This window comes from Sceloporus occidentalis, unplaced genomic scaffold, assembly GCF_023333645.1.
Source record: "Sceloporus occidentalis isolate IW3139 unplaced genomic scaffold, rSceOcc1.0.p SCAF_2, whole genome shotgun sequence".
NCBI classification, from domain to species: domain Eukaryota; kingdom Metazoa; phylum Chordata; class Lepidosauria; order Squamata; family Phrynosomatidae; genus Sceloporus; species Sceloporus occidentalis.
The window spans coordinates 245,653,997-245,675,240 of NW_028316982.1; the positions used below are offsets into that span (position 1 = coordinate 245,653,997).

Here is a 21,244-nt window from a genome sequence, read left to right on the forward strand (position 1 = left end):
AAATGATTAATGCATCCTAAGAGGCCAGAAGCTGCGCCAAAGCCACATTCCAGTTCTAAGGATGGGGACATGTACGCCTGCTAAACCAAGTCCTTGATTGGTTTAGGAAATGTGAAGTGAGAGCATCTCTGATATTTCCATGTGACCCCATATTGAGATCTCTATTAATGACTCCATTTCTATGACTGCTTCTTTCTAGAATTCAACCAAAGCTCCTTTGAAGAGATCAAATGTGGAAAAAGTGACCAATATGCAGATCCTCATTTTGTTTTGCATCCTTCTTGTTATGGCTTTAGTGAGTTCTGTGGGTGCCTTATTGTGGAACAGAACACATGGAGAAGACATTTGGTACTTTGGATCAAATGGTAAGTAGAATCAGTATGTGTGGGCATCTATTTCCTGGCATGAAAGGCCAAGAGAAATTGATGGTGCGGAGGAGATTAAAGGAAGCACAGACAGTTGAGACCATCAGATAGCCTTCCCCAATCTGAGACCTACCAGATGTTTTGGACTACAACTCTTCCATCTCTTTCGGCATAACCAGTGGTTAGAGTTTTAATCCAATACACCTGAAATGCATGAAGGGTGCTCACTACACAGGTATAGCACTATGATTTCACTGTAACTGCCATGGAAACATACTGTGGAATTCTGGGATTTCCAATTTAGGAAGGGATATTTAAAATTCTCAGCCAGAGAGCTGTGTTGTCTCACAGGCTACAAGCCCTAGGACTCTATAAGAGCCATCCTTGGTAGTTAAAGTGAAGTCATTCTACTATAACTGCATAGTGTGAGAAGGGCTTAGGTCAGAGTTGACTGTTCTGTAGTCTTCAGTACTGTGCTTGCTTAAAATTCAGCCATCCTTCTGTCATCAGTTTCTTTAGGTCTCCAAAAGGCAGCTTTATATTGGAGCTGGGCAAAAGCACTTGCTCATATTTTCTCAGCTGTTTTTACATATCATATTGCAATGTTATGTATTCAGTGAGAACTTTGTCTGACAGCCTTTCAATGCCTTTTATCTTTTCTTATCTGGTTTAGTTGGAAACCTTATGCAAAAGGTTGAAAGACCTTAGACACTGCATATGAAAAACAGGCAAAATTTGGTGATCCTCCAGCCAAATAATTCAAAAGTCTTTTTGAGGCTAGCACAGTATCTGTTTTTCAGTAGATGAAGAGAGAAGATCTGAGTGATGCGCACAGAAATACTGAAGAATTTGTAGTATTAAAGAGAAGTCAGTGAAATTATAATAAGAGTGAGATTTGGCCTGTCTTCCTATCAAAGAAATTTTTGGCTGTTCAGAGATTTTGACCTAGATCTATTCGTCCCAGTTAGCAGAACTAGTCATGCGGGATGATGGGAACTGTAGCCCAAACAGCCAAAGGTTTCCCACTTTTGTTACAGATCTGTTCAGCAGAGGATTTAAAGTTCTTTTCCTATTCTAATTTTCAATTTATTTACATTCAAAAGGTATCTCCGTTACATACAATAAAGTTCTAGTACAACAAAAGGAGGAAAATAAAAACACAAAAGGAAGGAAAATAACCCTTTTAGTTGAAAGCTTCTATTAAAGCTGACCAAATATCCAAATATAAATCCATTTGTAAATTTCATCTATATAACAATCTTTAAAATGTTGCAAAAACTGTTAGATTTTCTGTCCATTGGATCACTGGAAGAGAAAAATTGTCTTTCCAGTAGCAATTTTTTAACAGTCAATAGGGCACAAAAAAATCTACATCCATCATCATTTGTTAATTTTTAAGAAATAGGTAAATAATTGAAAAGAACATGCACATGATTAGATATCAAAGAACTTTCCAAAATCAAATGTATTTGTATGATTACTTCCTTTCAGAATGTAGCTACTATTGGGTAACTTCAAAACATATGTGTTAAAGAACCATTAGCAGTATTAATGTCTCCAACAATTTGCTGATTTGGAAAGTCCTTTCTTCAATAGAAATTCTGGTGACAGATATATCTGAAACAGCAATTTCTGCAATTTAAGATGTACAGTGTGTCCACATACTCAAACATCATTTTGTCCACTGGAACTATAATCCCAGAATATAATTTTTTCCAAATATCTTGATCTGTACACATGGACAGTGAATGTTATATTATGATTGTCAGGGACTATGATGGCAGTAGTAGCAAGTAGGGATGCAACTCATCATAAACATCATTCTCACGGACAAGAATGAAGAATTTTAACATTTTTTTCCTCGCTGTGACAAATGTGAAGTTAAAAATATTGCAGTTTTTGAAGACTATTAACAATTCAGGACTGTTAAAAACAGTTTAAAACACATGTAAATCATAATAAAAAGATACAGACACAAGCCACCCCATTATCACCTCTGTTTGCTGTAACAGGTTAAAAGCTAAAGTCCTGCTGAAAATAGAAATATCTTGCCTTCTGGCAGAAACAGGATGGGGAGGGAGCCACTGAGCCTCCTGTGACATTATGTAGTCATAATGGCCATATTTATCCTGCCTTGGTCTTTACTCAAGCCCTTACTACTTAACCTCATTGCCTGCTGCTATAGATTTAGCTGCTGAGGAAGATAGTGGGTGAGGAGATGGCATGAAGCTGTTCATTCTGTCTCTTACCTAAGTGGAGCCTGTCAGCTCTGTAGTGATACTTGACCAATAGCTCTCCAATTTACTGTGAAGAAGTCAAGGAGGTTTAAGTGCAGATGTACAGGCACAAATAGTTTCCAAATCTTACTGCTTATATTTCATCCATAGTGATCTGACAAGTGTGTGGTGAGCTCCTACATGGCTTTCTAGAGATGGTAAAACAAAGGCACGCCTAGCAATAAATTTATGCCTTTTAAACAAGGTAACAAACTGGTAGCCTTTACTATTATTTTCTCAGGTGTTGTTCTAGATATGCTGGTTTTTTCACCCTAAAAAGTGATTGGGCAGAATTAGAAGAAAGAAGAAGAAGAAGAAGAAGAAGAAGAAGAAGAAGAAGAAGAAGAAGAAGGAAAAAGAAAGAGACTCTTTTACATTATACTTCCCAGATTCTCTTAGCCATCATTGTCATTAGCCGCATTAGTTGTGGGTTTTCAAGCTCTGGTACAGAATGTGGAGATGTTTAGAGGAAGCAATGAAGAAGGGAGTGGCACAGAGCTTTGGATTTCTAAACTGAACAGGGATTTAGATGAGATGGTCTATGTAGCTACCACTTTAAGTGTAGAGTCAGTGATAACATGTCCATGTGCATATACATCTCTTTTAAATTAGAGTTAAAGATGTGAAAGTCTTTCACTTCCAATTTTGTTCAGGTTCCATGGGCTCTGCCAGCATTAATGTGCTACCCTAGTTTTGTATCAGATTGTAGAACTTTGTGTTTTCTTCATGTAATGGAAAATGTATTATGATATGCAAGTAATAATCACAATAACTTTGCATATCAGGTTCCATATTTTAGAAATTCAAAGTTTGGAAGGTACTTGTAAAATAGAAGAAAGGGGAAGATTAAATGTGCCTGACTTAATTGTGCTTTCGGGTGCAAAGCTGACCAAAACATAACAGACGATAAGGCGGCAACTCAGCCAAGCTCCACAGCTGAGAAAACAAAGAAAAGGCAATATTGGTTTCACAAATTCAGTGTCTCTAAGGGAGGGAGAATACCATATAAGGATAATAGAAAACCTGGCAAAAAGCCAGGCTAAACATTTTGGATCTTTTCTGAGGAAAGACATCTGAATTCTAATTGGAGGATAAACTGATAAACATACAGCTGGAAAAACTGTTAGCTTGCTTCAATTTGGGGTGGGCTACCTCTTCGGCAACCAAGCCAAATGAAAGCTGTCTGTTAATGCAGTTTATTTTCTATAGAGTAAGTTAGAGCACTTGAATTAACAATATTCTGACTGAAATGTTGGTTCTTAGATCAGAAACAATGCATCTGAAACCATGGCTATAGCTGTGTTTAAATAATGCAGTGTATTGGAAAGGCTGAAATACTACCAAATACTGAAATGTATGTAGTCTGGAGAAGAGATGGTTAAGAGGTGATATGATAACCCTGTTTAAGTATTTAAAGGGGTGTGTGTGTGTCACATTGAAGATGAAGTAAGCTTGTTTTCTGCTGCTCCAGAGACTAGAACATGGAACAGTAAGATTCCAGATCAACATTAGGAGGAACTTCCTGTGACTATAAGAGCTGTTCAACAGTGGGACTCACTCCCTTAGAGAGGTGGATCCTCCTTCTTTGGAGGTCTTTTAACAGAGGCTGGATGGCCATCTATCAGTATACAGGGGACTTAGACTGGATGGCCCTTGTGATCTCTTCCAACTCTAATTCTATGAAGGACATAGCCATGTTAGTCTGGAAAATCAGTATGCAAAGAGATCTTGCAGCACCTTTGAGACTAACTGAAAAGTAGAAATTGATAGCATGAGCTTTCAAAGACTTGAGCCTATGAAACCTCATACTACCAACTTCTATCTTTCTGCTAGTCTCAAAGGTGCAGAAAGATCCCTTTGCATACTTTCATAATTTGTATTTATTTTTTACAATTTACGTAATTTGTGCAACTATTCAACTGTCTAAAATGCTTTTTTGAATTCTCCCACCATTCTCCACACTTTAACCATTCATTTAAAAAAAAACATTCATATGGTTCTGTGCACACTTTATTTCTCTGAATAAAATCATAGAATTCAGTCCAATTCCCTGCCATGCAGGATTACACTATATAAGCCTTGCAAATTTATGGATGCTGAAAGTGAAATGTGCATTTTCTTGCAGCAATGTGTGAAAAAGCTACTTTTGCTGAGATTGTTGATTTGAATGCATTTTCTTCCCATCTTTAATTAAAGCTATGTCTACTGTACTCTCGTTTGATGTTTGATGAAGTATGTCTAAGTGTCTGCTCTCCCTCTGAGTAACTCTTTTCTCTGCTTGTCTGTCTTGGCCCACAGAAATGCTGTCTGTCAATTTTGGATACAATCTTCTCACCTTCATCATCTTGTACAACAACCTCATTCCCATCAGTCTGTTGGTGACTCTGGAAGTCGTGAAGTTTACTCAGGCTCTTTTTATAAACTGGGTAAGTACGTGGGCTGTAAAAGTGGGGAGTGGAATCAAATCAGTGCTACATCACAAAGGTAGCATTTGTTTAAGTAAATTCAAACATGGAAATATGAAAACTTCATCTTTAAGGATCACAGGTATAATTTCGACATAATATAGTAGGGGCTGAAGCTTCATATCTTTATGCATGTGAAAGAAGAAAATAGTTTTCTGGATTGCCAGGAAAGTTTTTCATATGCAGAATTAATATACATTTATTTCTAGGTAGTTTATCTTTAGGAAAAATAGGATAGTATATAAGGGAGAAAACTATAAATTACCAGTATAAAATAAAAATACAACAAAGCAGAACAGTAAGAACAGGTTTATGGAGGGGTGAGAGGACAATAAGCAGTGAGCTAGTTTCTTGTGATTTCAGTTTATGCTATCTGCTTTTCTAGATGGATGCTATACATTGCGCCCATGTTATATGCGACTTTGAGCATATATGCAAAGCCACGTGGGAGCACGTGAGGTAGTGCGGGGTGGTGCGTCCCATTCGGATGAATGGGGTGCGCACGTGTGGCACGCAAGTGCCGCCGTGCCACCGCATGCACGAGCCCCATTCACTTGAATGGAGCTTGAGCATGCGCAGTATTTGACTTACACGGAGTGGTGGTGGTCCGGAACGGATCCACTGCGTAAGCCAAGGGCGCACTATACAGTCAGCCCTCCTTATGCACGGATTTTTTTAATCCACTGATTAAAGCATCCACGGCTTGAAAATATTTTTTAAAATTATAAATTCCAAATAGCAAACCTTGGCAGGATACAAACTGCCATATAGTACGTATTGTATATGTACTAGGGTTAGGAAGGGGCGGTGCTTCCGCACCCCCCTAACCCTAGTACGTATACAATACTTACAAGATGGTGGCGCCCCTTCCACATGGGCGCCGCCATCTTTACGTACTGGACGCATAGTGTCCTGACGTGTCGCGGCACTAATGACATCATGAATGCGCCCTTGGCGCTTCGCGACGTCATCAGTGCGCCGCGGAAAGAAGCTCCGAAATGGAGCCGCACGGTTTGGCTGCTGCAGCTCCCGCACGGAGCAAATGGCGCCGGCGGGGGAACGCCGCAAAGCGGCGGTTTGTATCCCGCCTTAGATTTTCCATTTTATATAAGGGACACCATCTTGCTATACCATTATATTTAATGGGATTTAAGCATCCACAGATTTTTTTTATCCATGGGGGGTCCTGGAACCAAACCCCAGCAGATAACAAGGACCCACTGTAATAAGGTTCCATTTGAAAACACATTATCTTTTTGGGACTTGTTTCAGGTAGAAGACTTTATCCTCTACCTGTTAATTTTTCCCTTGGATGATGATGATGCAAAAGAGAGGTTTTTGAAACCCTTGCTGACTCACAGATGTGGGAACTCTCTTGTAGAATCTACTCAGTTCCTTTGAGTGATACCAATAGCTGTGTAACACACAAATTAGCTCTATTTTCTTTGGCAGCAAAAAAAGATTAGAAAGAGAGAAGTAGATAAAATTGTCACAAGTTGTCTTGAGGCTGAAAGTATTAATTTGATTATCCAGTTGGCAATTTAGAAATTCTCCTGTATTGTTGAATTCTTGATATTACTTTATATTATTTATTGTAACAATATTTGTTAGTATCTGTAATATCGTTTTGCTGCATTTGTATATTTTGTATAGTTTGTATGTTACAAATGTGGCAGAGTCTTTGACTAGTGCAATAACTAATGGATGGTGATGATGATATGATGTATTACGCAAAACAGCATAAAATATTAACACAACAGAGCAGAAAAATTGGCAAAGTACCTTAAAATCAAACATAGCATGTAGTCTTGTGTAGATAAAAATAGAGATTATATCTTGTATCCTTTCCTTGTTTTCAGGACATAGACATGTATTATAGTGAAACAGATACACCTGCAATGGCCAGAACTTCAAATCTTAATGAGGAACTTGGCCAGGTAGGAATCTCAGATTGTGTAATTATGAAAAAATGAATTGATACGTCAGCCCAGTGGTGAGAAATTTTGGGAGTTGTGGTACAGAAACATTCAGTGCACCACATTTTACTCATCCCTGTGTTCTGTAGCCAAGTGTCTTTTCCTGTGTTGGTGTCCTTGTGAACAAGGTTTGAAATGTTACCTTGATTAAAAGCTGCTAATTCAGAATAAACAACAGAAAGGTTATATTTCCTTAGTAAATTTCAACACTGTGGTAGGTCTATGATGGCCTTCTGATACTGTAGGACCCATGATCCCTGTTCATTGTCCCTGCTGCGTGGCTCAGAGAGTACAGCTCCAAGAATCCCTCAGATCTGCAAGGCTGTAATGGCTAGGGAGATCTAGAAGTTGTAGTCTGGAGCAGTCATTTGGCAATCATGGGAACTTCCATAGCAGTGACTTGGTGCTAGATAGATATATCTCCTCCTACCCTCTCCCTTACATGCCAACACAAGCCTATTCTTCCCAGAGTGTAGACCTACCTAAGATCCAGCATACCCCAGTAGTGTTCATAGTCCAAGATAGTGGACTATGATCTTCTGTTTGCTATCCAGAGCATCAAGAAGAACATTCAGTCCAGATCTACAGTAGTTCATACCCAGCAGGTAGTGGCCAGTGTGCTGTGAAATATGTGGTCTCCCCTGTATGCCATAGTAATGTTGCCAGTTTTGGCAATGAGAGGGGCAGGAATGCATTAGTATGGTGAAGCGGAATTGTGCATGATGCCTTTAGCAATTTCCAGGTTTATTAAACAAAGCTTTTTTTCTCATACATTGAATAATATATTGCATTATGGATGTATTATGGTTGATTCCATTGCTATCAAAACTAAAAGCTTTGTTGCTCTATATCAAATCAGCAACTTTTAAACATAGTTTTCCAAAAACCAAAACACTGAATATTACACAGAATACCAAGAGGGTACCAGACTTCTGTTTTTCAGTTAAAGCATAAGTAGATGTAAACAAAATATGTTGGATGTTTTAAGATTCTCAAAATAACTCCAAAAGCAGAGCATAAAATGTCATTGTGATGTTTCCCCTTTTGGAAGACTGTCTAGACAGTCTTTGTAGTGCTATTTAAATAATAAAGGGGAAAAAGCAAATCTTGTCTCCGAATGATTCCAGTATCAATAAATACTATGTATTCATATTCTGATGGAGTTTTGTTCTCCTTTAGAAAGCTATTTTGTTGTGGGGAGACTTGAATGTATTCCATTAACTGTTTGCTCAGGACTAGAAAAAAAAATATAAAGTACATTTTGAAAGATGGCTTGAAAGAAGGCAAACAGTAATTTCTCTCAGTAAGACAGAAATTTAACTCGGCTAAAGAACCAGGTGTTTATGTATTAGTTCAGAGGTGGGAATTATATGGTCCTCCAAATGTTATTACACTGCAACATTAATCATTTTTCACCAGTGTGACAGTGTCTGGAGGGCGGCAACATTTGCACTCCTTTACTAATTTTTTTTAAAAGCTACTCTTATTTTAAATGTTTTTTTTTAAAATCCTTGAACATTGTATTAATTCCTTTTCCCATTCCCAGTCAACTAGGGTTGAAATTCTGTGGACACTTACCTCTGAGCAAATCCTACTTAATACAGTGGAAGTCATTTGGACTAACTATTGAGGGGATTGTAGTTCCTCTTTGTTTTTGTTTCCTGAGTTTCTCATATAATATATATTTTCCCGTTTTGTTTTATTTGCCAACCTATATCAGTGCATACCATTTGTCTTCTAGGTAAAATACTTATTTTCTGATAAAACAGGAACCTTAACATGCAATATTATGAACTTCAAGAAATGTAGTATTGCGGGAGTGACCTACGGGTATGTATTGATTTGTGTACATTGTACTGCCCTCATGTATCAGTTTTGTTAAAGTGACACGTTTCTATTAGTTCTGAGTGAAGCAAGAGTACTGAGGAGCAGCAAAAGCCAAGGATTAAAAAAAATCTTACGAAGTTTGTAAACATATGATGTTGTTCTTTGGGTAAATAATCAATATACAAACAACTGGGATTTGAGGCTCTAACAGGGAGAAGCCAGGGAGAATTCTAGAATGGAGAACTTCCTTTCCTGTCTCCCAGAATCCTGCAGTGTACTTGAAGTTAAAGAACTGCTTGGGAACCAGTCTCTCTCCAGATTTTCTGAGACTCCAAATCCTGGTTCCTATAGGGCCTAGATATTATCGTCCCTGACAGTACAGTCAGTGGCTGATTTTTTCCTGTCCTGGGGCCATCACTCTTCAATATTTTTGTCAGTGGCTCAGATGATAGGGTAGAGGGAATCCTTATCATGTGTGTGAATGTTACAAATCTGGGAGGGGTAGCTAACACATTGGAAGAAAAGAACAGAATTCAAAAGAACCTTGATAAACTAGAAAATTGGACTGAAATTACTAGAATGAAATTCAGCAGAGACAAATGCAAAATTCTACAATTAGACTACAAAAACCAAATGCATAAGTACTTGGATTACATGTGAAAAGGGCCTTGGGATTATTGTGATAATTAACTGAATATGACACAGGGTGATGTTGCAGCAAATAAGACAGATGTTCTCTTAGCCTGCATTAATAGAAACATAAGGGGGATACAGACGGGCAGAAAGGGGTGGCGAGATGCCACCTCTTTCTGCTTCGGATGGAGGCTGCAGCAGACAAACGCTGCAGCCTCTATGTGGCCTAAAAAGAAGCCGCTCCTGGTGGGTTCTTTTGTGCTGCATGCTGGGCACCATTGGTGCCCTTGTGTGCAACCATGACATCTGTGTGGCACGGTGCTGTTTGGGCTCTGCGCCGCATGGACATTATCATTGTGTGTCCTGTATGGATGGGCACGTGCAACCATGGCGCCCATGCGCTGATTGTAGGGCTGGGAACATGTGGACGCCGAGCCCTACAAAACCCTAATTTCGGCCCCAGCCTGTACCAGGCCATAGTAAAGGGGAGTAATAGTCCTTCTATGTTCTGCACTAGTCAGGTCTTATCTGGAGTACAACATTCAGTTCTAGGTGCCTCATTTTAAGAAGTATATAGAGGAAAGAAGTATATAGAGGTTGAAGGAAAGAAAGGCAACAGAGATGATATGTTGTACGCCGCTTTGATTGCCTGGCAAAAAGCGGTATAGAAATAAAAATTTTTATTATTTATTTTATTATATGGAGAAGAAAATATGAAGCTAGGTTGAAGCACTTGGGTATGTTCAGTCTTGTGAAGAGAAAACCGAGGAATTACATGATTGCACTCTTTACATATTTAAAGGCTTTCAGAGACAGGAGGGTGCAGGTTTGTTCTATGCTGCCCCAGAGGGTAGGACCACATCCAGTAGTTTGATGTTACAGGAGAATAGATTTCAGTTGAACATTAGAAGGGACTTGTTCCCATAAGAGCAGTTTGAGAATGGAACCAATTACCTAGAGAGGTGATGGGGTCTCTTTCCTTAGGTGCCTTCATAAAAAAGCTGTGTGATGGTGGGTGCACTGACAAGGATAAAAAAAGAATCAGGTTGTGGAGGCAGGGAGACTGAGAAAGACAGACGGGATGTCAAAGATGGGAGAGATGTCAAAGTAGGAAGATTGTTGCTGAAAACAGGAAATTAGCTCCACGTCATCAGGGTTTTTTTGATTGTTTCCACAGAAAGATGAGATATAAATACTGAATTTAAGCAGAGCAGAAAACCCATCACTGTGCCCACATATCTTTGCATTTCTGATACAATTTACATTTAACCTTCTTCTCTGGGCTTTGTTGGTATCTCTGATTTCACTCCATGCAGCTGATGAAGTGGAGTGAAGTCCACAAAACCTCATGTTAGAAATTTTTCAGTCCTAGAGTGCTATAGGATTCCTTTATATCTTTGAATGCTGATATACAACCTCATTTTTGAATGAGCAAAAGTAGTTAATTAAAACTTGGAGACCCAGAGCTGACTTTAATACATTGAATGGGAACTAAGCAAGTTTATGTCAACTGCAAAATGCTTCATCAGTCCAAAACACTAAAGATGTCCCAAAACAGGCAGAGGATTTGAGGAGTATCTGCAGAAAGCCCCATCTTTTAAGGATCTTAGCATTAGCACCTACCCCTTAATCTTCCTGGAGACTTTTTAGGTCTTAATGGCGGGTTATAAACCGCCGCTTTGAGGCGGTCTGCCACCGCCGCCGTTTGCTCTGTGTGGGAGCCGCAGCAGCCACACCGCGTGGCTCCCGCATGGACCGAAAAAGAAACTCCAAAATGGAGCTTTTTTAAGCGGCGCCTCTATGATGTCGTGAGGCGCCAGGGGCAGACTTGCGATGTCATAGATGCCGTGACACGTGCGGACGCACAGCGTCCGATACGTAAACATGGCGGCCCCCATATGGAAGGGGCGCCGCCATGTTGTATGTATGGAATACGTACTAGGGTTAGGGGGTGCGGAAGCACCGCCCCTTCCTAACCCTAATACGTATTCCATACGTATTTTTTGGTGGTTTGTAACCCGCCAATCTTATGCACTCTTATCAGCATGACAGGATTTACTGCTGAGTAAGAATGCATAGGATTGCATTGTTAATCTAATTTCCACTATTAGCAAAATTTTAATGAGATTTCCTTCCTGTAATGGGGCTATTCTGCTACTTGTGAAGAGGCACTTTTGGAGCCATCTAGAGGCTTATCGCCTTTGTGTTGTATTTTCCCTGATCAGACCACTTGTTCCATCTGTTGTATGTATTTCTTTCTATCTTTTAGCCACTTTCCAGAACTGGCAAGAGAATGTTCATCAGAAGATTTCACGTAAGTAAATATTGACTGGAATTGTTCCAAAGGGAGTTCTTCCTTTTAAAACTGAACTGTGCAGAGAGAACACCTCTGATAGGGCTGTAAAATTATTCAGGGTAGAGCCTTGAAAATTTCTTTTTTAGGCTGCAGATCCTAGAATTTCTCATCTAGCATCACCATGGGAATGCTGACTGAGGGATTCTGAAAGTTTTCTAAGTTCTGGTTCACCAAGCACCATTGGGACAGGCACTTTTGAAGCTGAATGGTGGAGGCATATAAGAAGAAGAACTCTGGGAAGGGTATGAACTGCTTGCCACATAGCCATTCTTGATTATCCTATGTTTTCATTTCAGTGATCATTAAACCTTTGGGAATCAGAAATTGTTTCTAATCTAATTACGATCTTTTGGAATTTGACCAGTAGATCCAGGTATAACTGGTGCCTGGCCTAGCACACAAGAGGGGCCCATACGAGGAACATGGACATTTCCAAATGCAGTGGAGTTAAATGAGGCATCACTCTGAAACGTTAGGCAGCCTATAATGTTAGGGAGAATATGGCCAGCATCTTGTTGGGACATATACATATGTATGCTTCCTGTATACATGTTTATGTCCTTTTTGAGGCACTGTAGAGGTTGGTACTCCCATCCTCTACAGTGGCAAAAGGCCCTTGAGGGCTTCTGAATACCCATACAGTTTCTGAACACCCATGAGCCAGATATGAAATGATTACATCAGTGCTGAGATTCTGGAAGATCCAAGTGGAACTCAGTGCTGCTGTCATAATTTCACATCTGGCTATTGGAACATAGCCAGATGCTTCTCTAATCCTGCTTGTCAATTTTCTATAAGTTACAAGATATACAAGACTCACATATATCATGCAGAAGCTTCACAGAATCATAGAATCATTATGCTATAGTGAGCCATGATAAATTGCTGCCTGTATCCTCTTGACTAATTCAGAGTTGCACTTCAGATAAAAGGCAGGTAACAATATTTCAGGAAGATACCCAGTGCTTAGATTTAACAACTGATCATTCATCACTCTTATTCATTATTAAAGGAAATTTACCTTATGAAAGGGAGAGGTCACCGTTTAGTGGCAGAGGACATTTTTTGCATGCAGAAGGACTCTAGTTCAATTTCTGGCACCTCTAGGTAGGGCTAGGAAATGCTCATGCCAAAATCTCTGGGGAACTGTTTCCATTCAATCTTGACGTTCACATTAACACATTAGATGTTCACATTAAACAGAGAGTCTGTGAACATCTAGATGGCAATTCCATAATCACAAAAAGTCAACATGGGTTTCAGAGAAACAAATCATGCCAGACAAACCTTATCTCTTTCTTTGATAAAATTACCAGCTTGGTAGATGAAGGGAATGCTGTGGATATAGTATATCTTGATTTCAGTAAGGTTTTTGACAAAGTTTCCCATGAGATTCTTGCAAACAAGCTTGTAAAATGTTGGTTAGACAAGGTAACTGTTACATGGATTTGTAATTGGTTGACTAGCCGAACCCAAAGGGTGCTCAACAATGGCACCTTTTCATCCTGGAAAGAAGTGACTAGTGGGGTCCCACAGGGCTCTGTCCTGGGGCCAGTGTTGTTCAACATCTTCATCAGTGACTTGGATGACAGAATTGGGGGCATACTCATCAAATTTGCAGATGACACCAAATTAGGAGGAATAGCGAATGCTCCAGAGGACAGAATCAAAATTCAAAATGACCTGAATAGACTAGAAAGCTGGGCAAAAACTAACAAAATGAAACTCAACATGGAGAATAGTAAAGTATTGCACTTAGGGCAGAAAAATGAAATACACAGATATACGATGGGGGACACCTGGATGAACGAGACAACATGTGAAAGGGATCTAGGAGTCCAAGTAGACCACAAGTTGAACATGAGTCAACAGTGTGATGCAGCTGCTAAAAAGGCCAATGCAATTTTAGGCTGCATCGATAAAAGTATAGTGTCTAGATCAAGAGAAGTAATAGTGCCACTATATTCTGCTCTGGTCAGGCCCCACCTGGAATATTGCGTCTATTCTGGGCACCACAATTCAAAAAGGACATTGAGAAACTGGAGCGTGTCCAGAGGAGGGCGACTAAAATGGTGAAAGGTCTGGAAACCTTGCCCTATGAGGAACGACTCAGGGAGCTGGGGATGTTTAGCCTGGAGAAGAGAAGGTTAAGAGGTGATATGATAGCCCTGTTTAAATATTTGAAGGGATGGCATATTGAGGAGGGAGAAAGCTTGTTTTCTGCTGCTCCAGAGACTACGACCTGGAACAATGGATGCAAGCTACAGAAAAAGAGATTCCACCTCCACATTTGGAGGAACTTCCTGACAGTAAGGGCTGTTCGACAGTGGAACATACTTCCTCGGAGTGTAGTGGAGTCTTCTTCTTTGGAGGTCTTTAAGCAGAGGCTGGATGGCCATCTGTCGGGTATGCTTTGATTGGGATTTCCTGCATGGCAGGGGGTTGGACTGGATTGGCCCTTGTGGTCTCTTCCAACTTTACGATTCTAACATTCTATGGTTGATAGTACTGGACTTGGAGGAACCAGTGGTCTGACTTCAGTGTCAGGCAACTTTATATGTTCCGTGGTACTAAATTAAGGTAATTTATTATGCCTTTTTTGTTCCTTTTTTTTGAATTTTTAGCCAGCTTCCTCCTTCCACCAGCGAATCTTGTGAATTTGATGACCCAAGGCTGCTGCAGAACATTGAGAGTGATCATGTAAGCCCAATTCTGTAGGTTTTTGCCAATTATGGTTCTGCCATAATGTGCTGACATCCTTTCTCTTTAGCTGGAAGATAAACTGAAGATCTGCCAACTCTGTAGATTATGTGAGTCCCTCCCTGCTTGAAGTATTTTCAGCTGAATTAATAGGTCTTGTTTCTGACTAAATATGTTGAGGTTTGCAGCTGAGTTAGTGGTTGAAATCATATGCATGCTTTCCAGAGAGTAAGTGCCATTGAACATAATGAGATTGGTCTAAACATAGGATTGTGCTGCACAGCTGCTGTCTTCTTGATACAAGCAGACTGAGGCAATATAATAATGTCTAAAGTCAGACTGATATGAAAATAACAGAAAAAAGCAAACAAAAACAACACCATCGATTTTGGTTTGGTGTGGTTAAGATGGCAAAGGTTATTAATGAGAAAGAAGAAACTATCTAGGAGAGGCTGCACTAGTTTGCCTTTGCTTTAATTTATTATCTGCCTATCCTCTCCTTTGTCACCATTGAATTAATTCATTGCATATTGCTTCTGCACTTTGAACTCAGTTTGTAGCAATTGAAATAAGCTAAGGACAAAGGGAGAAAATGGAAGGAAAAGAGAGAAAATGGGACATTTTAAAATCAGGCAAAAAAAAAAGTGAGATGCAGAGAATTAATCAGGACCATTAAAAGATATGTCTTTCCCTTTTGACAGAATTCTCACAATAAGGTGTACTGATAATCTCTCCTTTGCCAAGGAGCTGGTTCTAAATCCATAGTGCCACCACCAAGACAGTTCTGGTCTTAAGACCTTAACAGCATGCACCACAAGGTCCTGGATGAAGTTCAGAGGCTTCACAGTAGATCTCAAGGAAGCCGTTTGTCGAATTTTGAAGCAGTTTTGTTTTGTTGCCATTAACTGCCCTTGAGTCGACCCCAACTCATGGCAACCCTGTGGATGAAACATCTTCAAGACCTCCTGTCTTTCACTCTCTACTTATGTCCTGCAAATTTAGACCCATGACCTCCATAACTGAATCTATCAAACCAGCATGCAGTCCTCCTTTCTCCCTTCTGTGCCTAGCATTATTCTCTTTTCTAAATGAGTCATGCCTTCTCATGATGTGGCCAAAGTACGACATCCTCGGTTTAGTCATCTTGGAATGACCAGCATTATAATTCTTGACATTAACACCACTATCTGTTTTTTGCACTAAACGCTGCACAGAAGCAAATTTACATCATCAACAAAATAATTTCTTGATAGTTTTTGTCATTCTTGCATGTGTTAAACGTTTGCCTCAATTTATAGGTTTTCGGGAACTGAAAAGCATTATGAAATTTAAGCACTAATGCCTTAATCATTAGCACTTAAAGTTCCAATACATTGATTTCCTGCAAGAATGGCTGCTATGATGTTTATGAAACTCAGATGAATTAAATGGAGAAATTGATGAAAGCAGTAGCTCTGAGTCAGCATAGTTTATGGTGAATGAGATCACAAGCAGAGATTGGAAAAGCTATTTTTAGGATTACAACTCCCGGAATCCTCTGCTAGTATCTAAGAGTTGTAGTCCAAAGTATAAATCTCATCACAAACATACAAAAGCTCCAAAGGACTCTGAACTGGGAACACTTGGTTGTGACCTGGAAACGAATATCATATGCACCTTGGAGTCACTTGAATGTTGTCTTCTTGTTTCTAATAAGTTCTTCTTTTCCTACCAACGTGTCTGTGTGGATGTGGATCTTCTCTGAGTATCATCAGGAGAAGAAAACATTTTTTGTACACAAAGGAGAGGGCTCTTTTCTTTCTTTCTTTCTTTCTTTCTTTCTTTCTTTCTTTCTTTCTTTCAAGAAAAGTTTTATTAAAATTAAAACCATAATCATAAAAACCATAGTAAACCTAATAGGGGGAATCACCCCAACAAACCTTATATCTACATTCAATCTTGCAAGTTATTATTCCAGTTGTTTGACTTATTACAAATGGCAGTGACAACCTTCCTCCTTCATTCTTCTTACAGTTCCATCAACTTAATACCTATCCTTATTCCTTCTCCTAACATCTCTTACCCTTTCTCTTTCTTCCTATCATCATATTACCTTCTATTTCTCCTAAAAGTCTTTATTCTTCTCTTCTCTTACACTTCCTCTCCAAGGAGAGGGCCTTTTTCAATGGTGGCTCTTGACTTTGGATTGTCCTCCCTAGGGAAATTCAGCTGACACCTGTGTTATAGTCTTTGTGGCATTAGGTCAAGACATCTTAATTTGCCTAGGTACAAATTGCTTTGCTTCTACTGGTATTATGGATTTGTTGGCTAAGGCCTGTCAGGTGTTTTTGTTGTTGCTGTTGTTGTCTCAATGGTAGTCATCTCTATTCTTTATACTGTATTGTATTTTGTGTTTTCAACTTTTAAGATGTCATAGATGCTGCCTTTGAATCCATATGGGTGACAACTGTCTACAGATTTTCAAAACAAAATTTTAAAAATCAGATTCTCATTTATCTTCCTGGCAATTTGGGGTCAGGCCCATTTGTTACTCATTGTTTAAGAGCCCAAAAGATAAATTCATATGTGATACTGAGAAACAAATCAATGTTGCAATATTTGAATGTCAGCTTAAATATATCCCCCAAGATTCTCTTGTCCAGTTTGAATTAGACAATATGAAATGTGGCTGCCTTTCACATCCTGTGTGTTGGGCCATTTACTGATAACTCTTGAGGTTAAGCTGACATTTGGTTTGGCATCCAGCAGAGTAATAAATGTGGCACAGCTGCTGACACTACATGTCAGAAGAGAACAACAGTTGTGTGGAAGAGCTGAGGTGATAAGATGGCAACCATTGTTGCTATTGAATTGGGTGAGCAGAATCTATTGTAAGATCTGAAAATAGAAAGACAAAAGCAGACTGAATAATTGATTTTAATATAGGAAAATTATGGGATGTCTCTCTGACCTTACCTGTACCAAGGAAAGTAAGATTGTATTTTGTTAGCTAAGAGCATGTGGGTGGACTGATAGATGATATCCTTGTCATATGAACAATAAAGTCCTCTGGCAGTTGGCCCAGAAACAGAGAACTATTGGCCTAATCTGAAGAGGCTGTAGCTACATACTTATCTCTGAAAATGATATCCAGTCATCCATCTCATTTAATTATATTGGATTTGCTAGGAACTAGAATGTGATTGTTGTTGTTGTGTGCCATTGTGTAATTTCCAACTTTTGATGACCCTAAGGTAACCCTACCATGGGGTTTTCTTGGCAAGATTTGTTCAGAAGGGAATTTGCCTTTGTCTTCCTCCAATGCTGAGAGAGTGTGATTTGCCCAAGGTCACTTAGTAGGTTTCTATGGGTGAGTGGGAATTTGAATCCAGGCCAGAGTTGTTGTTCAACATTCAGACCATTACACCACACTATCAGGTAGAAAACCTCAGACTAGTTAAGGAGAACTCCATCTGACATTGTTTATTATAGCAATAAGAAGCTTAGCAACTACATTATATGTAAGATAAATTGGGCTTGTCCTTTGCTTGCAGCCTACAGCAACTCACATCCGAGAATTCCTCACTCTCCTGGCTGTGTGTCACACCGTGGTTCCAGAAAGAGAAGGAGAAAAAATAATCTACCAGGCCTCCTCTCCAGGTTTGTCAGTGATGTCATTTTTTGTGGTAATGGTGACAAAAAGCCAGGGGAACAATAGTATAGTGCAGTTGAAATAGGTGATAAGATGTCAAAACCTAGTTTGTCAAGGCCAAAAGACATAGGATTGTGGGTTTTTAATATACCATCTAATTAAGAGGTGAGAAAGTTGTTTTTGTTAAGAGGGAAAACTGGCCTGCTAGGTGAGTTTATTAGTTTTTGTTCATTTTAATGATGGGCTGGGTGTTGTTTTTTGACATAGGACTATTTTGTGAAAAAAATATTTGCTCAAAAACACTGTCTTTTGTGTAAAAATATGTTTTGTACAAAATAATTTTTTACATGAATAGAATTTTGTGGAAAGATCCTGAAATGTGAAAAAGTGTTTAAAAATAAAGAAAAACTCTCACAGAATGTTGAAATGTATGAAGATATAGAGGGGAATATTTGTGAATATTCTTTACAACTCTAGTAGAGGCTGAGGCACACGTTGTGTGGTCTTGAAATGTGAAAAAAGTGATTAAAAATGCTTTCGGTTGAAGTGTATGAAGAAATCCTTTCTCTCTGAAGAGGAGGATATTTGTGAATATTCTTTACATCCCTAGTAGTATATCCTAAGGCTGAGGCACATATTATGCTTGCTGTTGCTTCAAGGCCCACAACTATAATGTAGGAACATTGCTTACTTTTTAAAAAGTTCCCAAGTGACTTGTCTCCAAAAGATTTGCCCCTGTGCCTATAATCACTTTGAAAAAGTGGAAGGCATATCTGCCCATTCAGTATAGCATGTAGCTTGGGCCCTAACATTGTAGAATTAAAAGTAATGGTTCCTTTTCTGAATGACTAAATGATCCTAGTCTCATGACTAGAATCACAGGGATGTAGCTTTGGCAGGATTGTAAGGGCCATCTTCATTGTTGTTATGTACCTTCAGAGTAATTCTGACTTATGGTGACCATGTTATAGGATTTTCTTGGTGATATTTATTTAGAGGAATCGTAGAATCGTAGAGTTGGAAGAGACCGCAAGGGCCATCCAGTCCAACCCCCTGCCCTGCAGGAAATCTAAATCAAAGCATCCCTGACAGATGGCCATCCAGCCTCTGTTTAAAGACTTCTAAGGAAGGAGACTCCACTACACTTCGAGGGAGTGTGTTCCACTGTCGAACAGCCCTTACTGTCAGGAAGTTCCTCCTAATGTTGAGGTAGAATCTCTTTTCCTGTAGCTTGCATCCATTGCTCTGGGTCCTAGTCTCTGGAGCAGCAGAAAACAAGCTAAGAGGTTTGTCATTTCTTCCTCTTAGGCCCAGAAAGTGAAAATTGGCCAGAGTATCCAGCAGGGGTTTCTGTGGCTGAGTGAGGAGTTGGTCACCCCCAAGTCCAAGTCCAACACTCAGATCACCACACCACACTGACTCTTGCTTTAGTGCGCATGACAATTATAAATACTGCTGTGTTATAGTACACAAGCTGAGAAAGTATAAGATGGTGGCAATTTGGGTTGTAATTAAAAGAGCACCAATTTCTGACCTTAGACTACCATTCTTCTGCCTTAGGGATATTTTGCAGCATCACAGTTGCAGATCTATTTTTTATTAAATTGGTTGACCCCACTCTTATACTTTAGCTCAACTGTTACATTTTAACATTTTATTTCACTTACATTTCAGTATGTCTGTTTCCTTTAAAATATATATTTTTCACCTATTTGCCTTTAATGCCCAATATTGATTCCAGCAGTTTGAACATTTTTATTACATTTTATGGATTCTATGGAATTTTCTTTTTAGTAAGCCTTTCATAACTTCAGAAAGCAGGCCATCAATAATTAAATAAATAGTTTAGTAAAGAAGCAGAAAACCAAGAATAACCCAGGTAGTTTCATAAATGCTCATTAACACTTTTAGCACAACAGGAATTTTTAAATTTTATTTTAAAGTAAAATACTTTAATGCATTTGTGATGAATTGTCCATAAAGACTGGCTCTCTTCCTTTACAGATGAAGGTGCTTTAGTTAAAGGAGCAAAGAAACTTGGCTATGTTTTCACTGGAAGGACTCCTGATTCTGTCATCATTGATGCGGTAAGACCAGCTACAAAGACATGGACTGCAATCCAGTTCACTACCAGTGGTTCTGCAGAAACTGGGCAGAGAAGAAAGGGAGAGGCATCTAGTTGGTGTGGCAGGCAGTGCCAGTGTTTAGCAGCATCTTGGTGGCCTGTGCCACAATGGTGACAGCAACTTGTGGAAAGAGGTCGAGGATGTCTCCTTGCACAAGCATGGAAAAGGAGAAAGTAGACTTAGGTCTATGAAAGCTTATGCTACAAACTTTTTTTTCTTTCGGTTTCAAAGGTGCTTCAAGATCCCTTTGCAATCATGGAAAATGTACAGCTTCCCATGCTGCTCATGTGAGCTGTGCAAGCATAATTCCAATGCTGGACTCTGGCCATACTTGTATGCCTCTCTCACAAGTACTCTGTTATAGAATATCCTAGAAATATTTTAAACAAATAAATAAGCAACAGCATAGGTAAGTACACTGCAGCAAAGGCTTGCCTTGTATAGTGCCTAAAGCAACTGTCTTATAAACAGGAAACCTTGGATTCAGCTTCTCATGGTATCTTTAGAACTGACTTATTAGTAAAGGGCTGTAACTTAGTGGTAGGGCAAAGGGATCTTGTAGCACTTTTGAGACTAACTGAAAGAAAGAAGTTGGTCTCACAAGCTTTCATAGGCTTGAGATTACTTCCTCAGATGCATGTTTACTTAGTGGTAGGACATATGCATTGCATGCCAAAAATCCCATGTCCAGTGTCTGGCATTTCCACATAGAACTAGAAAGTTACTGAAAGTTTGGAGAGCTAAAACCAGGTAGTATAGAGTTAGCAGGAGTTAACTTCTTGTTCCATGGTCCTTATCCAGTTTGTGGAGGGTTGAAATCCACTGTGAAAAACATAGAGGAGCAGCAGACAAAACTAACAACAAAGGAAAAGTACTAAGAAGCATTGAC

General features: G+C 39.3%; 1 protein-coding gene across 2 annotated transcripts in view; it reads left to right on the forward strand.

Annotated features, from left to right (window-relative positions):
- The window catches only part of LOC149319923 (phospholipid-transporting ATPase IB-like), a 498,345-nt gene that overhangs the window by 124,040 nt on the left and 353,061 nt on the right, over positions 1–21,244 (forward strand). For both annotated transcript variants that reach the window (XM_089512598.1, XM_089512599.1), the window contains exons 11-18: positions 200–365; positions 4,940–5,067; positions 6,966–7,043; positions 8,824–8,912; positions 11,812–11,856; positions 14,523–14,598; positions 18,132–18,237; positions 20,234–20,316. In XM_089512598.1, coding sequence (XP_089368724.1) covers positions 200–365; positions 4,940–5,067; positions 6,966–7,043; positions 8,824–8,912; positions 11,812–11,856; positions 14,523–14,598; positions 18,132–18,237; positions 20,234–20,316 — 771 coding nt within the window. The remainder of the gene's footprint in view (positions 1–199; positions 366–4,939; positions 5,068–6,965; positions 7,044–8,823; positions 8,913–11,811; positions 11,857–14,522; positions 14,599–18,131; positions 18,238–20,233; positions 20,317–21,244) is intronic.